At 36.9% G+C, this 20,416-nt stretch overlaps 1 protein-coding gene across 1 annotated transcript in view; it reads right to left on the minus strand.

The window, feature by feature from the left end:
* Positions 1 to 636: 636 nt before the first annotated feature.
* Positions 637 to 20,416, minus strand: part of PGGT1B (protein geranylgeranyltransferase type I subunit beta) — a 58,713-nt gene continuing 38,933 nt past the window's right edge. Inside the window, exons 6-9 of the mRNA XM_015096697.4 lie at positions 16,863 to 16,908; positions 11,253 to 11,437; positions 5,978 to 6,086; positions 637 to 2,949 (exon numbers count right to left, since the gene is read on the minus strand). Coding sequence (XP_014952183.2) covers positions 2,768 to 2,949; positions 5,978 to 6,086; positions 11,253 to 11,437; positions 16,863 to 16,908 — 522 coding nt within the window. The 3' untranslated portion in view covers positions 637 to 2,767. The remainder of the gene's footprint in view (positions 2,950 to 5,977; positions 6,087 to 11,252; positions 11,438 to 16,862; positions 16,909 to 20,416) is intronic.

Consider the following 20,416-nt stretch of genomic DNA (forward strand, 5'->3'; position numbering starts at 1 on the left):
GTATGCTAGATACTCAGCATGTATTATCTCATCTGACCTTCTGGAGAAGGAAATGGCAACCCACTCCAGTATTCTTGCCTAGAGAATCCCCTGGACAGAGGAGGCTGGCGGGCTACAGTGCACGAGGGTCACAGAGCTGGACACGACCGAAGCGACTTAGAAACCCTTGTCAGATCTCCTCACCTCCCCTTATCACAGGGGAGGTTAGGGTCCAGACTGACACTGGTGAGCTGGCAGGTGTGAGACTTAAACCCCACTCATCCGACTCCAGAGCGCCTCTTTACGATAATGCACTCAAATACCATCAGACCCAACAGACCACAGTTCCAAACGATGCACCCATTGGAAAAAAGTTCTACTTGAGTTTAAATATTTATAAATTATTATTTAAAGATCTAATTAAAATGTACACATATAGGTCAAGTCTAAAAGCACTTGTAGATGACAAACAGGTTGAATTGTGTTGTAACGATCTGATCAACCTTGTTTTCATGCAGATGTCCAAACATCCTACCACAGTTTAAAAAAGTACCATACTGGAGGTGGGGAAAGAACATAGGGAACAGACTGACTGAGGCTTCAAAATCCCCCTTCTCGTTCTATTACCGCTGCTAAAGATCAAGTATACGTAAGAAATAGTGCTTATGATTTATTTTATTCACACTTTCCTGTAAGTAACTATTCAGAAAAAGTTCGGCATAGCTTCTTCACAATTCACAATGGCCTGGTGGTTTTTTTGGTCAATATGCTGCTGTGGAATTCAACATTCACTGGCCAACAGGTTCTTAAGAATGCCTCTCAAAAGCACGCTAATTAGAATCACACTGAAATATATAATGTTATGTTATTAAATTATACAAGGAGTTAGAAAATATTTAGCAGTTTATGAAATACTTTGACCTTGGAATTCTACGTCATACAAATACAGATACTAACTTTTTTATGCTTCCAACCACTAATGGCAATTCAGGAAAAAAAAACTGGGGCTTTTTATATAGTTCTAAAGCCATTACATATATGTCATTTTAACTCCTGATGTCTAAGAAATGTCTTAGTTTGAGATGCAGGTGTCTAAATTTGTCAGGATTTAAACCAGTGCAAACTGGAATAACTCATGGAAGGGTGACATCTATTGCTAGGTTTATTTTTTTCCCCACCATCAGTTCTCTGATTTTATTTCTATTAAAAAAAAAAAAAAGAGTTGACTTTGGCAAATTGAGGTTTAAAGTAAGCATGTGAATAATAAATGAATCATTTTGTCATGTACATACTAGGTTTCCCCTGGGATCATTATTTAAGAGTACTTTTTTTTTCAACACTAAAAAATAAAAATTTAGATATTACAATATCTAAACAGTGATACTAGTAATTTAGTTTTTATCTTGATACTTTACTTGTAAACCTAAAAACTCCAACATTTATTTTCACCAAGATTTTAACTTAAACCTTGTCTCTCTGGTGAAGTGATTTCCTTCTCCGATTCAGAACTACTCTCGTAACTTTGCCACTGAGCAAACGGTGATGGGTGTGATTCACTGATAAACTGATTACTAATGAAGGTAAGGTTTTACACCACTCCTTTACAATTCAGGTAGGTCACAGAATGAAGAAAACAGAACAATGAAAAGCAAACCCCAGTCCTTAACCTCTAAGGCATACATTACCTTCCCACTTACCCGAAAATATTACAAAAATATTATGACTGTGAATGGAGCTATACCATTAAATTTAATTGAGAGGCGCTATTTTTTTTCACTTAAATGTTTACTTATTTAACTTCAAAAAATAAGAAAATTATCAGTTTGAAATCAGAAAAGCTAAAACACTGGGAGCAACAACAACAAAAAAACCAAATGGCTAAAAATAATTCCGTTATAAAAATACAGTTTAAAATTTATCTCAGAAAAAGAAACAAAACCACTAAATGTTTTCCCCTCTAGGTAAGACAGCTTTCCCTGGAGAAAGGAGCACAAAAAAAAGCGACTAATGATTCGAGATTAAAATCAAACATAACTGTTATTTACCCCAGCGACATCTAAACTAGATGACCCACACAGCACAAAACTTTCCCATTCACAATCACACGCAGTTAAATTACTCTCTTCTCAGTTACATGATAGTCTTTTTATAACAATCTCCCTTTAGGAAATTACTGTATTAGTTAAGCCCATTCATTCTTGCTATGAAGTTAATTTCATTTGTATAGGCCACAAAAGTTTAATTGGCACATTTTACTTAAGAATAAGACAAAATAAGTCACTCTTTTTTTTAAAAATTACGGGATCATCTGTTTTCAAAGAATAACCCCAGATACTTAATTCATTAAAGCAATGTTCCACCATAAGCAGTCAAGCTTTTTAAATGATCACTAAGTGCTCACCCGAAGATTACCAATGCTATGTGAACTGTAAACTTCTTTTGAAGATTTGTGTCCACTTTATAATATGATACAATTCTGTACTGAAGGTTTTTTTTTTTTAAGATAACCTACATACATACAGTTAATTTGCCTCAAAGAACTTAGAAATACAGTATAAACATTTAAGAACCATGACGAAGTCCACTGTGGTTCAAACTTCAACAAAGATTTTCTTGAAACCTAGCACAAAGGTTACTGGCTCAAGAGCATATCCCAAAGTGACATCGGCACAAGATTCGATTGTAAGACTACCTCTTAAAAAAAGAGCACACTTGGTTATCCATGGCTTTAAACCTTGAGCTACAGTTAGGCTACAAACCCTCCCCACCGCCCCCCGCCTACAGCTGGTCACGTGGAGATGTGCACTTTCTCTGGGCACTCTTTAGAGTCCTTGGTTTTCCAGCTCTGATGGAGATCTCGAAGGCGCTCAGAAGTCCGTGTGCTTACGTTCAGGGCAGGGTGAACCTTACAAATGCCACTTTCCTCCATTAGTGACAGGCCACAAATTCCAAAGTAGGCATGCAAAGCGTCTGAAAATAAGACATTTTTTTAAAATCACAACAAGCATTATTATTTGTACGAAATATTCAGCTACTTATCAGCCCATCACTACATTAAAATAAATTTAGAAAAATACTAAATAGTTTTGAAATATTTGCTTTCTCGAAGTCTCAAATCTCAAACTTTAAAAAACTAGATGATCAAAATCAGATGATATTCAAGAAAATATCACTAACAAGGAAAACAGTTCCTAGCTTAAGAAGTGAGTCCACCAACATCTTCTATGACTGAAGAATAAACAGGAAGAGTACCAGCAAAGACTCTTCACTCTCATGGGTTTTCTCTTTTGCTGACAACAGAATATGGAAACAAAGATGTTTCTATCATAAAAGGAAATTTCTTCTTAAAAATGAAAATAAACAAACCTCAGAATCTAAGTAGCACAGCATTCCTTGGTAAGTTTTACCTCTGACAACTCCTAAACCACACAATGCCAACTCTGTGTTAAATGAAAGAAGACCGAGCAAATAACTCATTCTGGAATGCTGTACTATATTTAATTTTCCTATTTCAAGTAACGTCAGTCGCTCTAAAAATATCCGACCTGATAATAAAAACAAACTCAGACATTCTGTTTGGTTGTAATAATGCTACTGTTCACACCAGAACGATTCTGCACTGACCTCACTACAGTTTCCCATCTTCCGGGGCAGTAACTTTCTTCCATTAAATGACCACTGAAATCACATGGCCGTTGTCTGCATGACAGCCTTATATGGGGTCCTAAAAGTGCTCAGAGTTCTGCCGTTATGGGAACACTTACAAAAAATAGATTTTGTACTGGTCAAAATTTTTTTCTATTTTTGAGTTGGTCATTATTTATAGCTTCATGGGCTATTAAGGTTCAAAACAAGTCAAAGTGTATCAAAAGAATTAAAGAGAAAGGTTGACTTACATAAATATCATTTAGTTTTCATGAAAGGAATGACAGATAGTTATACTTATTCAGTGTTATTTGTGAAAAAGTTATTTCACCAGTTAGGCCCAAGTTAATCCCCTTTTATATTTTTTTCAGAGAATGCTTAAGACTTCTTCTAGCTCACTTTCCTCTAATTTTCACACCAAAAAATTTTTTTGATTTTTCCTATTCTATTTTTCTTGCAGTTATGTTAAATTACAAAAGGCACAAAGCAACATTAAATTTTATTGTCTAGAAATGAGAAAACTTTTCTAGGAAAAAAATGCAACAGAAAATACACTCATAATAATGTAAAACAGGATCTTACGCGTTCCAGGTAATGTAAAATTTTTATTCCTCAAAAGGATTGTTTATAAAAGCTAATGAAATAGAAGTTAAACATTTCAAATCTTAAAAATAAATAATAATCTCATCTGTAAGTGGTGATGTATTTGAGCACTTTAAATGTAGAAATATACATTTTCTTCATAGTAAAACTTAATTCCTTTAATAAATTTTTCCTGTTAATGTATATAAAATCTCTTTGTGTTAAATGTGTCAATAGATTGATTTATCAGAACCAAGCATAAGCTAATTTTAAAAAATCCTATTAAAATAATTTTTATAACAGCTCTGGAAACAAATCTTTTCCACATAAAGTCAATTTATCATACAATGATTTCTATGCTTTATAATGTATAGAATTGGAAGACACTGCAACACACCTAAAAAGAATATTACAACCAAGTATTTACACAAATATTAAACTTAGCAATTGACCTCTCTACAAAAAAGCTCCAAGAACTTTTTAAAAAGCTATTGTAAAAAATCAAAATGTATCTCAATATGTTTACATAAGAAATGCTTTTCAAGAGTGTCATTTCTCTATTCTCATTATTTGTTAAAATAGTACCATGTACTGGTTGAAAACAATGGAATAGATACCAAAACAATTGTTTTCTTGAGGGACTTTTAAAACATATTTATAGCTATGGGTTACAGATGCCAAAAATTTCTAAATATTCTCAGGTGGCACTAGTAGTAAAAAATCTACCTGCCAATGCCGGAGATTCAAGAGACATGGGTTTGATCCCTGGCTTGGGATGATCCTCTGGAGTAGGAAATGGCAATCCACTCAAGCATTCTTGCCTGGAAAATCCCATGGACAGAGGAGCCTGGTGGGCTACACAGTCCACGGGGTCACAAAAAGTTGGACGTGACTGAGCAACTAACACTTTCTAACACTTAGAAATAAAAAGCATTGTACCTTTTTTTTTTTTTAAAAAAAAAGAAGCGTATTTTGTACGAAAAAACAAGTAAATATGGATATAAGGAAATATTCCTGCTTTCTTCAGGTACAAAAATATGATTCCATGAGCCCTTTATTTGTATTTCAATTCAGGTACATATTCTGACCATAACAGTTCTATGACAAGAGATGAGGGAAAGAGGTTCTAGGCTAACAATAAAAACCATGATATTATTGCAATGTTGTAAAAGCAATCATTTCTTGAATCTAGTTTCATGTATTTATAGCTAATACTTTGTCATTCTGCTTATCAAAAGTGTCAGCATTCTGACTTATTTTTAACAAACTCTTGAATTGAGATTTTGGAGGCTGTAAGTAGATCATTTTACTGGAGGTGAAACCTAAGATGGAGGGGGAAGTAGCTTGGAGAATGACTTCTGCAAAGAATAAGAATTAGTTCTCTTTTGGATTTAAGAGTAATTTATTCTACACATAGCTCAAATGACAGCTAATACTCCTAAAGATTTTGGATGAACCAAATTATTCTATTTTGAATTGGGACCATTCAGACCACCTGTCTTATTGTCTGCAATAAAATAATACATTGCTAAGTGAAATATTTGGGAAAAAAGGCAAACTATACCAGTATCTTGATAATCAAACCCTTCCTTTACACCCTGAAGATCCTAAATCTACTGTAAATTTAAACAATTTACCTTCTTAAAAACCTTAAAGTAAGTTTATAACTGTAGCTATATTTTCTGTCATATACCCTTTCTGACAAACACCTAAAGATCTATTTAATAAATAAAACAAAGGTTGCTCTGGATTTACACAAAAAATAAACTACCTGGATGACTATCTGGCCACTTGGCAAATCCCCCAACGAGGCGATCTTGAGTTGATAAGATGTAATTTCTATTTTTCTCAAAGTTAGTATACTGGAAAATTTTCAGAAGCTGAAACGACAGTAACAAATATAAATTTATTGACATAAAACCTTCATATCAACCTGTGGCTCAATTTTCAGATATATATAATTTAAAAATGCTTTTCTCTAGTTAAGGCTCTCAAAGCAAGCCTAAGGGACTTGAACATTTAAAATTATCAACCACATTAACTTTTTAAAAATCATCTACTCTCATTTTCGTGACCTATTCAATTCACTATTTCTTTTGAAACAGATCCAAATGACTTCTCTGCAACATATTCAAAACACAACTCGCCAATGTGTTCAACTTCACCAGTTATTTTTACAAGGGCAATTTTATTTACCCATATTCTAACTCTTATAATAGATTTCTGAACTGTTAGTTATTAACTATAGCAATGATAAGTAAAAATATTTCAGAAAAAGGACAATAAAAATTTAATCACATGCTAAAGACAATTTTGAGAATAGTAAAAAAATTAAAGCTCTTTAATTAAGAAAGACAGAAGGTGAGACAAACACAATTTTAGCATAAAAGATTAAGTAGCTTAAAGATTCAGGACATGTATTGTTCTTTTTCCCAAGATCCTATTAAATAGAAAAAACAAAGGCTAAATCAAATCGTGAAGAGATCAGGGTCAGGGGATAGTGAGCACGTAAGAAAGCTCAAGTGTCACAAAGCAGCTGAAGTGTGCTAATATTATCAACCAGAGAGCCACAGAAAGTATTAAAGACTAACAAAGCAGCATCATGTCTCAAAAAGCAAAATAAAACCAATTAGAAAATTATGGTACTAATAAGAAGCAAACTTATTCATTCATTTTTATTTAATTAATAGAATATAAGCAGAGACTCTTTATTTCCTCTTTTATTTCCTGATACTAGAAACGCTTTCTAGTATGAAGTAGCACATGGGTCATTACATAGAGAGAAGAAACTATAATTATACTTGGTTAAGCAATAAAGAATATTTACATGATTCTAGTAAGTGGTTATTAGTTTTCAAATTTTAAAATCAACCTACAGGCAAAGCATGAAATATTTGATCACTGTTACTGAGCAAAATACAAATGTTACCTAACTTGACATTATACAAAAAAGGTAAACTGACAGATTTAGAAGGAAGAGGAAGAGAAAAGGTCCAGAACTTAAAAAAAACAAAAAACAAAAAACTCAGTAACAATTTGCTGGAAAAAAGGGAGACCAAATCTTCATTTTTCACAGCTGGGAACCAACGATAATGTCTAAATGTGTTAAGTCAAGCAATCAGAATGTTTAAAGTTATTTAAAGTTATCCATAATTAAAATTTTTAAAAGCTGCCTCTAGAAAGTTGTCAAAGGCCACCAAAATCATACAAAAAGACTCAAGAACAAACTTGAAGGGGCTCATACTGGTTAGAGATGGGACAAACTGAGCATTAACAAGAACAATGTAATGGACTAAAACAGATAGAACATATTAAAATCTGTGAGTTCACAATGGCGCTCAAAGTGTAAAAAAGAAAAAAACCCGAAAATTATTTTATTGGAAAACTGTAGAGGATGCTAGAGAACCAACTTAATGGATGGAATGAACATTATTAAAATTAAATAATCATCTGTCTTTCTCTGCACAACCACATCTTCAGTTAAAGTGAAGTTCTTTACAAAAGGATACTAGTTAGTAAATTTACAGGGAATGATAGAATATCACCAATTAACAACCCCCAATGACACAATGGATCTAAGAAATGATGCCTCAATGGCTGCTAAAACCATTCTGTAAGAAGATGAAGCTTTTACACACCAAAAACAAACAATCCAAAAGGAAACTAAGAAAGCAGTTCTACTTATAATGGCTTCTAAAAGAAGCCACTAAATACTTGAGAATACATTTATCCAAGGAGGTAAAAGCTTTGTATGCAAAATACTATAAAACACTGGTGAATGAGATTAAAGACCTAAATAAATGGAAAAGCATCCCCTCATTATGGATAGGAAGACACTGTTAAGATGTCAATACTACCCAAAGCAATCTGTAGATTCAATGCAATCTCCATACAAATGTGAACAGCCTTTTTCCTGAGACATGGGAAAGCCAATCCTAAAATTTGTGTGAAATTGCAAAAACAACCTTTAAAAAGAAAAATGTTCAGGACATACTTCTTGATAACGAAACTTACAAGGCTACAGGAATTAAAATAGTAAGGACCAATGCAATAGAATGGAGTGCACAGAAATAAGCTCTCACATACAATATCAGATGACTTTACAAAGGTGCCATGACCACTTAATGGGTAAAGAACCGTCTTTACAATAAACTGTACTAGGAAAGCTGGATATCCACATGTAAAAAGATGAAGCTGAAGTCCTTGATTTACACCATTACAAAAATTAACTTGAAGTGGATCAAAGACCTAAACTTAAGAGTTAATACTAAAAATTGTTGTAATAAAACATTGGGGGAAATCTTCATAACATTGGATTTGGCAATGATTTCATGGAATAACAACCAAAAGCCCTGGCAACAAAAGAAACAATAGATAAATCAGACATTTCTCCAAAGAAGATATACAGATGGTCAGTAAGCACATCAAAAGATGCTTGATATCACTCATTATTCAGTTCAGTTCAGTCGCTCAGTCGTGTCCGACTCTTTGCGACCCCATGGACTGCAGCATGCCAGGCTTCCCTGTCCTTCACCATCTCCCAGAACTTGCTCAAATTCACGTCCATACCCATCAGGATGGCTATTATAAAAAAACGGAAGAAAGAAGCATTGGTGAAGACGTGGAGAAACTGGAGCCCTTATACATCACCGGGGGAATGTAAAACGGTGCAGCCGTTGTGAGAAACTGCTGGAGCCTCAAAAGGTCGACCACACAGCTGCCATACAGTCCAGCAATCCCACTCCTAGTTAACTACCTGGGAAAGTGAAAGGAGGCACCTGAACAGATGCTTTACACCAATGCTCATAACCACCTTATTCACAATAGCCAAAAGGTGGAAACAATCCAAGTGTCCACCAGCAGATGAACAGATAAATATAATGTGGTATATACCTACAGTACAATACTACTCAACCATAAAAAGGAATAAAATTGTGATATATATGACAATATTGATGGATCTTGAGAAATATAAGCCAGATAAGGGACACATATTACCTAATTCTACTTACATGATGTACCTAGAATAAGCAAATTCATAGAAACAGAAAGCAGAAAAGAGGTTACCAGGGGCTGGGGGAATGGAAGAAAGGGGAGCTATTGTTTAATGAGCAGAGTTTATGTTTAGGGTGATGAAAATGTTTGGGGTATAGATAATGGTAATGATTACACAACACTGATCTGTACACTTACAAATAGTTAAACTGATAAATATTACATTACATATATTTTACCACCATTAAAAAAAAGTGAAGAAGAACAGGTTGATGGGGAACTTTATAATGGATAAATCAGCTCTGACAACTCTGCAGCCCTTAGATCAAAAAGGAGAGACAACCAGAGACTGATTATATTATATGCCTCTTGATGTGATGCAATAGGAAATATACATCATTTTGAATTGATATTTAATGATAATAAGGGGTTATGGCTGAATTTTTAGAAGACAGAATATTACATCTCCATTCTTTGAAAAGCTATCTTTATTTAATGATTGTACTGAAGAATTTCCAGATAAAGTAAAAAGGGGTTATCTAGGAATTGCTTTAAAATAATACAGTGAGGAGGAAAGTGTGTAGCTGTATGAATGAAGGAAGGCTGGCTTTGAGACGAGAACTGCTGAAATTGGCTACTGCACATATTAAGTGTTCATTATACAACAGATGGGGAAACAGTGGATACAGTGTCAGACTTTGTTTTTGGGGGCTCCAAAATCACCGCAGATGGTGACTGCAGCCATGAAATTAAAAGACGCTTACTCCCTGCAAGAAAAGTTATGACCACCCTAGACAGCATATTCAAAAGCAGAGACATTACTTTGCCGACTAAGGTCCGTCTAGTCAAGGCCATGGTTTTTCCTGTGGTCACATATGGATTTGACAGTTGGACTGTGAAGAAGGCTGAGCACCGAAGAATTGATGCTTTTGAACTGTGGTGTTGGAGAAGACTCTTGAGAGTCCCTTGGACTGCAAGGAGATCCAACCAGTCCATTCTGAAGGAGATCAGCCCTGGGATTTCTTTGGAAGGAATGATGCTAAAGCTGAAACTCCAGTACTTTGGCCACCTCATGCAAAGAGTTGACTCATTGGAAAAGACTCTGATGCTGGGAGGGATTGGGGGCAGGAGGAGAAGGGGATGACAGAGGATGAGATGGCTGGATGGCATCATTGACTCGATGCACATGAGTTTGGGTGAACTCTGGGAGCTGGTGATGGACAGGGAGGCCTGGCATGCTGCGATTCATGGGGTCGCAAAGAGTCGGACAAGACTGAGCAACTGAACTGAACTGAAACACCTTTTCTCTTTTCAATATGTTTGAAATTTTCCATAATTAAAAAGATTAAAATGGTGTACCAGATAAATGGTACTAGAAGCGAGGAGACTAGAAAAAACATTCTATTTTATTTACTTCAACCACATGTATAAATTTTAAGAGAAAAAAATTAACGTTATATAGATGATGAATACACTTTTGTTAGATTCCAGAATATCAGGCCTAGGTGATACTTGCAATTTTAGGATATAGAAAACTTGTGGGTACTCAATGGCTAATAATCTTATGGATTTACACATATCAAAAGGCAGCAGAGATGGGGAAAATGTATGATCATATTAATGAATACATTTCAGAAGGCTTATACAAATGAATAAAAAACAGAAAACTTTAAATGGTTTTTAAAGGAATTATCCATGGTTTGTCTTTTAAGGTATTTTCCCATAAATCCTTTACTGGTATGTTCAGACCGATCTTCCATCTAGGTGCACTACTGGTGATTTTCAGTTACAAGCTTTTTATAACACTACACCTAGTTTCTTACATAGGTTTTTGGACACTAGAATTCTGTAAGAATAAAAATTTTTAAGTAGTAGAACAGTAACTGAATTCTGTGGAAAAACCATACAGAGACCAGCTTTGCCAGAGCAACAGGAAAAACTTTTTGGCTTTAACCTAATAATATTTAATGAGCATTAAAAAGACCAAACCCTTTAAGCACAGTTTTTATTAACAAACAGTAAAAGTTCCTCATTTTTATTATTTCTCTTACCTTTAGAGTTGCTCCAACCCAAAAAGAGTAACAGGTGTCAACAGGCTTATTGGGCCTTCCATGGTAACCGTTCTGTTGTCTCATTATACACCACCTTTTTATCCGGTTCAATTCTTTTTCTGAAAACACTTCTTCTAGTTTACCCATCAGGCACAGTGATGCAATGCCACAAAAAGTTGATCCTCCTGTTAATTAAAACCACACAGTACTTTAAACTTACTAGATGTCTAGGGAAGTGATATGAAATGAGTGAAGAAAAAAAATGGTTAAGTAATTCTAGAAAGCAGTGAAAGAAAGGTAAAATAAAAAGAAATATAATTTTACTTTTATATTACTATTTTATTTACTTATATTTCACTATTTAAAGTAACCACTAGGCACTGAGGTCTTCAATATGAACTTGATGAAACAGAAAAAATTTTAAAATAATTTAAAAGTATAAGAATCATTTTTTTAAACGAAAAATGTAAGATTTAGAAAGTAGTTCAAAATTGTATGGTTAATGGGAGAGCTGAAACTAAAGTTTAGGACTACTATTTCCTGTCTACCTCTGAGTCTGATTTTAATTCCCTTAAAAATGACAGTGTACTGTTTATGAACTAAGGTCCCATCTGCCTAAGCTACAGACTAATTTTTACATATAACATAAACTAGAGGCTTATATGCAGTCAGCTTCAGAAATTTAAGGAAGAAAAAGTGAAAGTGAAAGTCGCTCAGTCATGTCCGACTCTTTGCAACCCCATGGACTGTACAGTCCGTGGAATTCTCCAGGCCAGAATACCGGAGTGGGCAGCCTTTCCCTTCTCCAGGGGATCTTCCCAACCCAGGGATCAAACCCAGGTCTCCCACACTGCAGGCGGATTCTTTACCAGCTGAGCCACAGGGGAAGCCCTCAGACTTTGTCTTAAGGGAAGCCTTAAGTTATCTTAAGGAAGAAAAGTTCCTTAAGCAAAGGAATAGAAGAGGGAGAGGGAAAGAGTGTGTGTGTTGGGGGTGGAGAAGAAAACTGTGTCTGGAAGTGGACGCACAGCACGTGTCCACGCTCACTATGCTAGACTGAAAAATGCCCGCCCCACCCCGCCTTCCACCGCTGCCCAGTGACAGCCAGGGCCTGGCCCCTGGAACACAGGCATGTTTCCTTACATGCCAAAATGGACTACGAAAGCGTGATGCAAGTTAAGGATTTGAGATGGGGAGATTATCCTGGGTGGGAGACACCCTAAATGCAACCACAGCGTCCCTGTAAGAGAGGGACAGAGAGAGACTGAACTACAATCAAAAAGGAGGCAATGGAAGCGGAGACTCAAGCGATGTGACGGCAAACCAAAGAATGTGAGCAGTCCCCAGAGGCTGAAAGAGGCAAAGGGACAGACCTCCTGGCAACTCCAGAAAGAACCCGCCCTGCTGACATCTTCATCTGAAGCCCTGTAAGACGCAGTTCAGACTTCTGGCCTCTGGAGCTATGAGAACAAATTTGCATTGTCTTACACCCCTAAGTTTATTAAAATGTTATAGCATCAAAGGAAACACTATAGTCACAAAGGAAACTACTTTCCTCAGGAAATGAAAAGTCAGTATTTCTCCACAGAGGAAAAAACAAACGAACAAATTCCACCACTTTCCACTGGCACTATCTGTTGTCAACTCCAAACAATCTGAAAATACTCCATATTTCCAAGTTATTACAACTTCATCTACAGATTTTTATTAATTCTAGCTCTTTAAATAGATTGTTCCTAATATGCGTCATTTTGCAATTCTCCTTTTGGTGTTACAAATCCTGGTTATATTCCCTGGCAAAGGAAAAGCGAGCATTCGCTCTAGGAAATATAAGACAGCTATCACACTAAAATGGTCACTGTCAAAAAATGAAAACAAACAAATAAATAAATAAAGGGTCAGTGTAAGAACTATTTAGTCTTCAGATTTTTTTCCCAATGGAAAAAAAAGAGAAGATCTACGTTAGCAACAAAACAAAAGTGAAACAAACATATCATAACCTTTTAGGTTAATTTCTGTTCAGCAACTATCAATCTCATTCCTCTTTCAATGACCTACTAGTCTCAATTTCTCTTTTGTGAAGCTGCCCACGACTTCAAGTATTGCACATCATTAAATATGAAGCCTCTAACAGAAAGTACGTAATTTTAAAAACTAACTACACCAAGAAATAAAGAAGTACTTAATTGCTGCTGCTGCTGCTAAGTCACTTCAGTCGTGTCCGACTCTGTGCGACCCCACAGACGGCAGCCCACCAGGCTCCCCCATCCCTGGGATTCTCCAGGCAAGAACACTGGAGGGGGTTGCCATTTCCTTCTCCGATGCATGAAAGTGAAAAGTGAAAGTGAAGCCGATTAGTCGTGTCCCACTTCTAGCGATTCCATGGACTGCAGCCCACCAGGCCCCTCCGTCCGTGGGATTTTCCAGGCAAGAGTACTGGAATCGGTTGCCATTGCCTTCTCCATTATTGCTACTTTCCAAAATAATTGTTGGAATTTTTTAAAGCAAGCCAGAACAATTCAAAATAAAAATACTCTTTACTTTGCCCAAACAACCAAATTTTGAAAATAACAACTTCTGAAGTAAGCCTGGACTCTGAAGAGCCAAAGAGTTATTACAAAGTCTATGCGTTAAGCTAAAACTCACTTATGAACATTTATTCCTCAGAGGTTTCTATCTAAACAATTCTAAAAAACCAGTTCTAAAAACCCGGATTAAAAGTAGCATGGTAGAAGAGTGTAAGAGGCAGACATGAAAACACCAAAAGACAGGAACCATTCTGACAGTAAGCATATTAAAAACATTACTAAAGAGCAGGCTCGAGAACTCAACTACAATATGCTCTTACGGCTAAATACATTAGTATTAGTATTAGTATTAGTATTAGGATTAGGTCAATGATTCCTACAAGCTTCAAAAAATCTCGAGAACATCCCATCATTAAATTAAATTACAATTTAAGAAATGCTTCTCATAATAATGATCCAAATTCTAACCTTTGTTCATTATGCCTGAGTGGAAGAAGGTTATGTAAATAAATAACCTTCTTTATCGAAGGCAGTAAGAGAAGGCACGTACAAATAAGAGAAAGATTTCCAGATAGAGACTGGGATATGTATATATGGTTGGTTTGCAATTCAAACAATGAGCTGTGCTTGTTGTTGGTTTGCAATTGTAAATAGGGGGCTTATCCAAAAATACCGTTTGAGCCAATACCTGGAGGATGTGAAGTGAAGAGTGGGGTGGCAACAGCAACTGTGTCACTGGCCGTCTCCGCTCAGTAAGCGGAGTACACTCACAGTTGCACAAAGAGGAAGTCTGGCACCTGTAAAAACGTCTGAGAAGACGGTCTGAGCTCACTATTGTAAAGGATGTTAGTGGGCACCCTGGCTGAGGAGATGCTTAGCAGTGCAGGAGACTTGTGGAACAGACACCAGAAAACGAGACTATGTTCTCTGGGATGTGGAGGAGAGAGGGCCGCTCAGATCTGATACTCTCTGATGGGAAGAAAGGAGAACACACACAACAACGTCAGAGTGCCCCAACCGCAGTGCTCGTTTTCAGAAAGAGGTCCTCTTGCCAGTGTAGGTAGGGATAAGACAAGGGAGGGAGGCTATAACAAAGCCTTCCAGAACAGTACTTCTCAGCCTGCCTAACCTCACAGCACAGAAGAACATTAAAACATCCGATATTTGTAGGACACTCAGTGGTGGCCTGAGGAGCTCTAGACGCCCAGGTCTTGGCTGCCCCAAAAGCTGAGTGAGCGAGGAGCAAGTGAGCAATAGCTTGGCAGGCCTATAGCCCTTCTGCAGCGTATCCTGCACCTTGGCACCCTGAGAAGCAAGCCCTCCCCTCTGCAGCTTTAGGCCTGAAACCTACTAACCCAAAAAGAGAGGTAAAAGGAAGATGCAAGCTTTTAGGCATGAACTACAGTCCATCAATGATGGTCTTGCTGGGTGAGAACCTACTTGAGTCAAATGGACTCAAAATCACTACTTGTGTGACTCAGCAAGACTTTTTTTTCAATCAAGAGTATCAGGTTTGAGCAGCCCTCTCTGCTTCACATTCCAGAGAACGCAATACCATTTTCTGGTGTCTGTTCCCCAAGTCTCCTGCACTGCTAAGTATCTCCTCAGCCAGGGTGCTACTAACATCCTTCAGTAGAAAGCTCAGACCCCGTCTTCTCAGACATTTCCACAGATGCCAGTTTTCCTCTCTGTGCAACTGTAAGCATACTCCTCCTTACCCAGGGGTGATGACCAGTGACACGACTGCTACTGCCACCCCAGTCTCATAGAGACTCAGGCACACACAAGAGTTAAGACGTCCTCAGCACAGGATGGCTTCAGAGCAAAGTCCCAGACAGTGTTCTGTATGCCCCTCAGTGACACGCGCTCTACAAACACCACTGAGGAGGGCGTCAGAGCGTGAGAGAGGAGGAGCAACCCGAGAGGCTGGGCCCTAGAGGAAGCACAAGCATTACGTTTAAAAAACTTTCATACCTGTTCTATGGTTTACAAACCAGTTGCCCTCTTATCTCTAACAAAGAAAGAAGAATGCCTCTGAGTGACTCAGTGAGGAGCCTAAGCTGCACAGCTAGTGTTAGGGCTGAGATCTGAATACGGATGTGTTCTGTCCACTTCATCATGCTAGCAAAAGGATGGACACGCCAAGGGAGCACAAAAACACAGCTGTGAGAAAGAGGAAATATGGCGTTCATTCAGAAAGCCTCCCTGATCTGAGCTTTTTTTTTTTCTTTTCTTAAGGAGCATGAAAGTATATTTTCTTCCACATGAAAATTTTCCACTTGAAGAGTTCAGGCTACTGATTTGCTGACAGACTGACTACTGCTCACTCTTCTGGTTCTGCCAAAATTGAGGGAAAATATGAGAGAGACTTATATTTGTGTGTGTAGTGAATATATGCCATACACAAAAATGTTTTATCACTATGACTTAGTACAATTACATTAAAGAAGGTAAAAAAATTTTTTTCCACAAATTCACTGATTCATGTTCAATATTCTGTATCTAACTTTTTAGTGAAAGTGAAAGTGAAATTGCTCAGTCGTGCCCAACTCTTTGCGACCCCATGGATAGTAGCCTGCACCAAGCTCCTCCGTCCATGTGGTTTTCTAGGCGAAAGTACTGGAGTGGGTTGCCATTTCCTTCTCCAGGGAATCTTCCCAACCCAGGGATCGAACCCAGATCTCTGACATTGTAGATAGACGCTTTACCATCTGAACCACCAGGGAAGTCCTTTAGTATTACACTGAATAGTAAGAAGCTTTTTAGTATTACACCAAAAAAGAAAACTTGCTGTTTTCTAACAATTTCTTAAATCCTCCCAAGATGCTTTCATGCAGCTAACAGTTGAAAAGATTACTCGAAAATACTGTTTGAACATTCTGGTCTGAATAATCTCTGAATGATTACTGACCTAGAAGAGGCTCAAACTGGCACAACAGTGTCAACAGGGAGGAGTGGGAAAGAAGAGAGTCAGGCTGCTTCAAGAGCTGAGACAAACTTCTGAGGTCCTACATGTTGAAGATGCCATGATGTTATTTAAAGACAAAGAAACCACACACCCACTTATTTTAAGATGCCTTACCATGAGATTCAAGTCCTGCTCCCTGCGCCAACCCATTGTCATAGGACTGAAAAAGAGAAACATATTCAGTTAATACTGAAATAATGATAAATAAATATGCTGTCATGATGCTAATTTTTCTTCTTGGTCTCATTTTATCTCTCTTTTATCTTTCAAAATATGTATTCTTTCCCACAACAAAATACATCTACACATTTTCAAATACCTGATCTTGTCTTATTCACCAAGCTGAATCAGTAAATGTATACACTAGGCGTATTCTGAGAATAGACTGTTCAAAGATGGCACTTACATATTTAACCTTTACTCAATAAAAAACCTCAACCTTTATTCCTCTCCCACTTGCAAGAGGTATGAGTTTAAGGAAAACATAAGGATTTCATACCCATATATATAACATTATAAATACAAAACAAATCTGTTGAGGCTTTTGGTTAGCTGAGGATAATGGTGTCCTACCTAAAATTTGAATTTCCCCACATATCCCACAAAATCAAAACAGGGTAAGAATAATACAACTAAGCAATTATCCTTCAATTAAAAATAAATAAATATTTCTTTAAAAAGAATAATACAACTATATAGATCTGGAACTCTATCAAAGCTAGAAGACATGCTGAAGCTTAAAATTACCTGTCTACAGAAGAAGAAACATCAAATCTCACACTCCTGATACACTTTTGCAGAGAGCAAGGGCAATTCAAGAAAAATCGTGAGGACGAGAGAGGAGAGGGGCTGTCTAAGACTACCTCAAATTACTGGCTCAAAAGGAAAGGCCTCCTTAAGGGTGAAATTATAGGAAATCCTTGTTTTGCATTCTTCCAATATACACAAATTCCAATAACACAGTCTGCCTCCCATTTCAGCAACAGTATAGTATTCAGTATAGTACAGAATCCAGTAACAGTATAGTGACTATGAGCAGTTACAGAAAGTACGAACTTGCTGCTAGGCCCTCAGCCCACAAGTGACTACACAGACAGCAGATGTGTATCCTGAGCTATGAACATTCCCATCACCTTCTTCACAGTCTGCAACTGGTCACTGCTCGTCATTCAGCACAGCAACGTATGGGGTTGTGCTGTTTCTTTGTATTTTACTGAATAACCAATGTGATGTTTGCCAAAAGTCAAAACCAAGGAAGAGACCGGCCGCCAAAGACAGAAGTGCAGAAAAGAAATGGAAAGCAGTAGCACTGAAAGTGAAGTTGAGATCAAGCAGAGTAATAGAAGAAATAGTTTTCATGATAGTGCTGGCTGTTTGAGACTAGCTATGAAGTCAGAAAAATTAGGTGAAGGTGAAATATCTACATGAATGAAGAAAGTGGCTATCATGAAAAGGAAGAAGATGTTCTAGAGAAGTGATGTTGGCAACAACTTCACATAAAAGGAATTCTCAGGTATTTCACAATGACAATGCAAAGGACGAAATGCTGGAAGTTGACACAATCTTAGAAAAGAGAATAATCATCTACCAAGACAGAAAAGATGCCTGCTCCATACTGTAAGTTATATAATGAGAAGACAAAGAAAGGCTGTTCAAACGACTCCTTATGAATTTTCTAAACTTTTTCAATATTGCTAATGTTTTAAATTACAGTGTACTAACAAATATTGGTTTACCATTAAAATTTCTCTATACATTTATAACTGACAGTAGCATTAATAATTTTAAATGTTCTGGCAAAAAATTTATAAAGGTCACAGAACAAGTGTCATTTTTCCCACTGGTGATTAAGATCACTTCGCATGGTTTCAGCCAGCACAACCATCATTATAGTCTGGGGCCACCAGTCAAAGCGAGGACACCGGTACTAGAGGAGTTCTGGTAGTACTGAGCACTCACCACAGCAAAGGGGCTGAGGAGGGCGTGCAAGCCAAGGTGGCAGCGTTCTAAGTACGTTAACTCTGGCGAAGACAGAAGAAGAAAGGGAAGAAAGAAGGGCCCTTTGAAGATCAGATAATAAAGCAAAACTCTAAGGAGCAAACTTTAAAAACCCAGGAAACAAAAAAGAACTCTCTCTTAGCAGAAAATCATAGAACTCACTACCCTTCCCCAACCACTATACAAACAAAAACACACTCTAACTTAAAAATAATCATACTTTGTTTCTCTGCACTGAAAAGATGGCACTCTTACTTAACTAGGAATTCTTGAAAGAAAAAACAAATCCACTAATGACTAAACAGAAAAAGACAAATCTACACAAAAGAACTCTGAGTCTCTGAGATGGAAACATGGCAATCAGAATGAAAATATCTCTGTATAGGAAAATCTGCCTTCACCTCCAAAGTATGGTGAAAAGCAAAAGAAAACTACAGTAAAGCACCCCAAACTCAACTGTATACCCTCAAAGAGCACTTGGGAAATGAAAAGAGATTTAAAGTTAAAAAATGAAAAGGATAAACAGTAGGAAGAAATAAAGAAAATTAAATGATTTCAGGAAAAGACATTAAGGGGCATGTAAGAAAGGCTGAAAACAACCGAGAGAATAAAAATGAGATAAAGAAGTAAGTAAAAGGAGTTGAAGAGAAAGTGGTTGAAATGAAAGATGAGCAAAGAAAGAAAATTACACAAAATTGCAATATCTAAAGAAAAAGGAAAAACAATGGACTATAAGTAGGGGTCAGCAATCTGGAGCCTGCAGGCTAAACCTGGCCTGAGGCTGGTTTTCTGTAGCCCTGAAGTTAAGAAAACAGTCAATCTCAATCCTAATAAAATGACACAAATTTGGAAATACACCAAGGTATCATTTTTCACCCACCAGATTGGTAAAATAAAAACACTGCAGCAGCATTCTATTGGTGAGTCTGAGTAGACAGAGGCACTCTCACACGCTGGTAGGAATATGCACTGGTTCATAACTTTGGAGTGAAAATGAAAATCTGTGCATGCATATACTTTTTGATCAAGCAATCCCACTTCTAGGAATTTACTTTGAAAATACATCCCCAATAATACATAACCATACATGCAGAAAGGATTAGTTTCAACACTGTTCGCCTTAGGAAAATACATGCCCTATATATAGACTAGCCGAAAAAAACTATGATGTGCACATAATGGAGGGCTACAAAACTGCAAAAAAAGAAAAACAAAGAATGAGGAAAATTTTTTTGACTTGATACAGGGTGGTTTTTCACTTTCAAGCGAAAAAAGCAAAATGCAAAAACGTACTCTTTTGAGTGAGAGAGGAGGATGAACCAGAAACTAATGAGAACATTTACCTACAGAGCGAATGGCAGCAAGGCGCCAAACACGGTAGTTAGGCGGAGGAAGGAGGCAGAAGACAAGGGAAGCCCTTGTGAGTTACACAGTTTTGAACCTAAATTCTGACTTTCAAAAGCAAGTTAATATATCACATATTAAGGAAATAAAATCAACAAAATTGGGCGGGGGGAGGGGGGTGATCCTAAAGCAGAATCCAAACAAACAACTCTATTTCAAATAAATGACAGACATACTAAAGGTTGGGGGTAAGGTGGTGGTGGAGGGAATTAAAAAAAAAAAAAACCCAAGTGTTTTTTAACATTCTGACAATATACCTGTGGGCT

This window comes from Ovis aries, chromosome 7 (genome assembly GCF_016772045.2).
Source record: "Ovis aries strain OAR_USU_Benz2616 breed Rambouillet chromosome 7, ARS-UI_Ramb_v3.0, whole genome shotgun sequence".
NCBI classification, from domain to species: domain Eukaryota; kingdom Metazoa; phylum Chordata; class Mammalia; order Artiodactyla; family Bovidae; genus Ovis; species Ovis aries.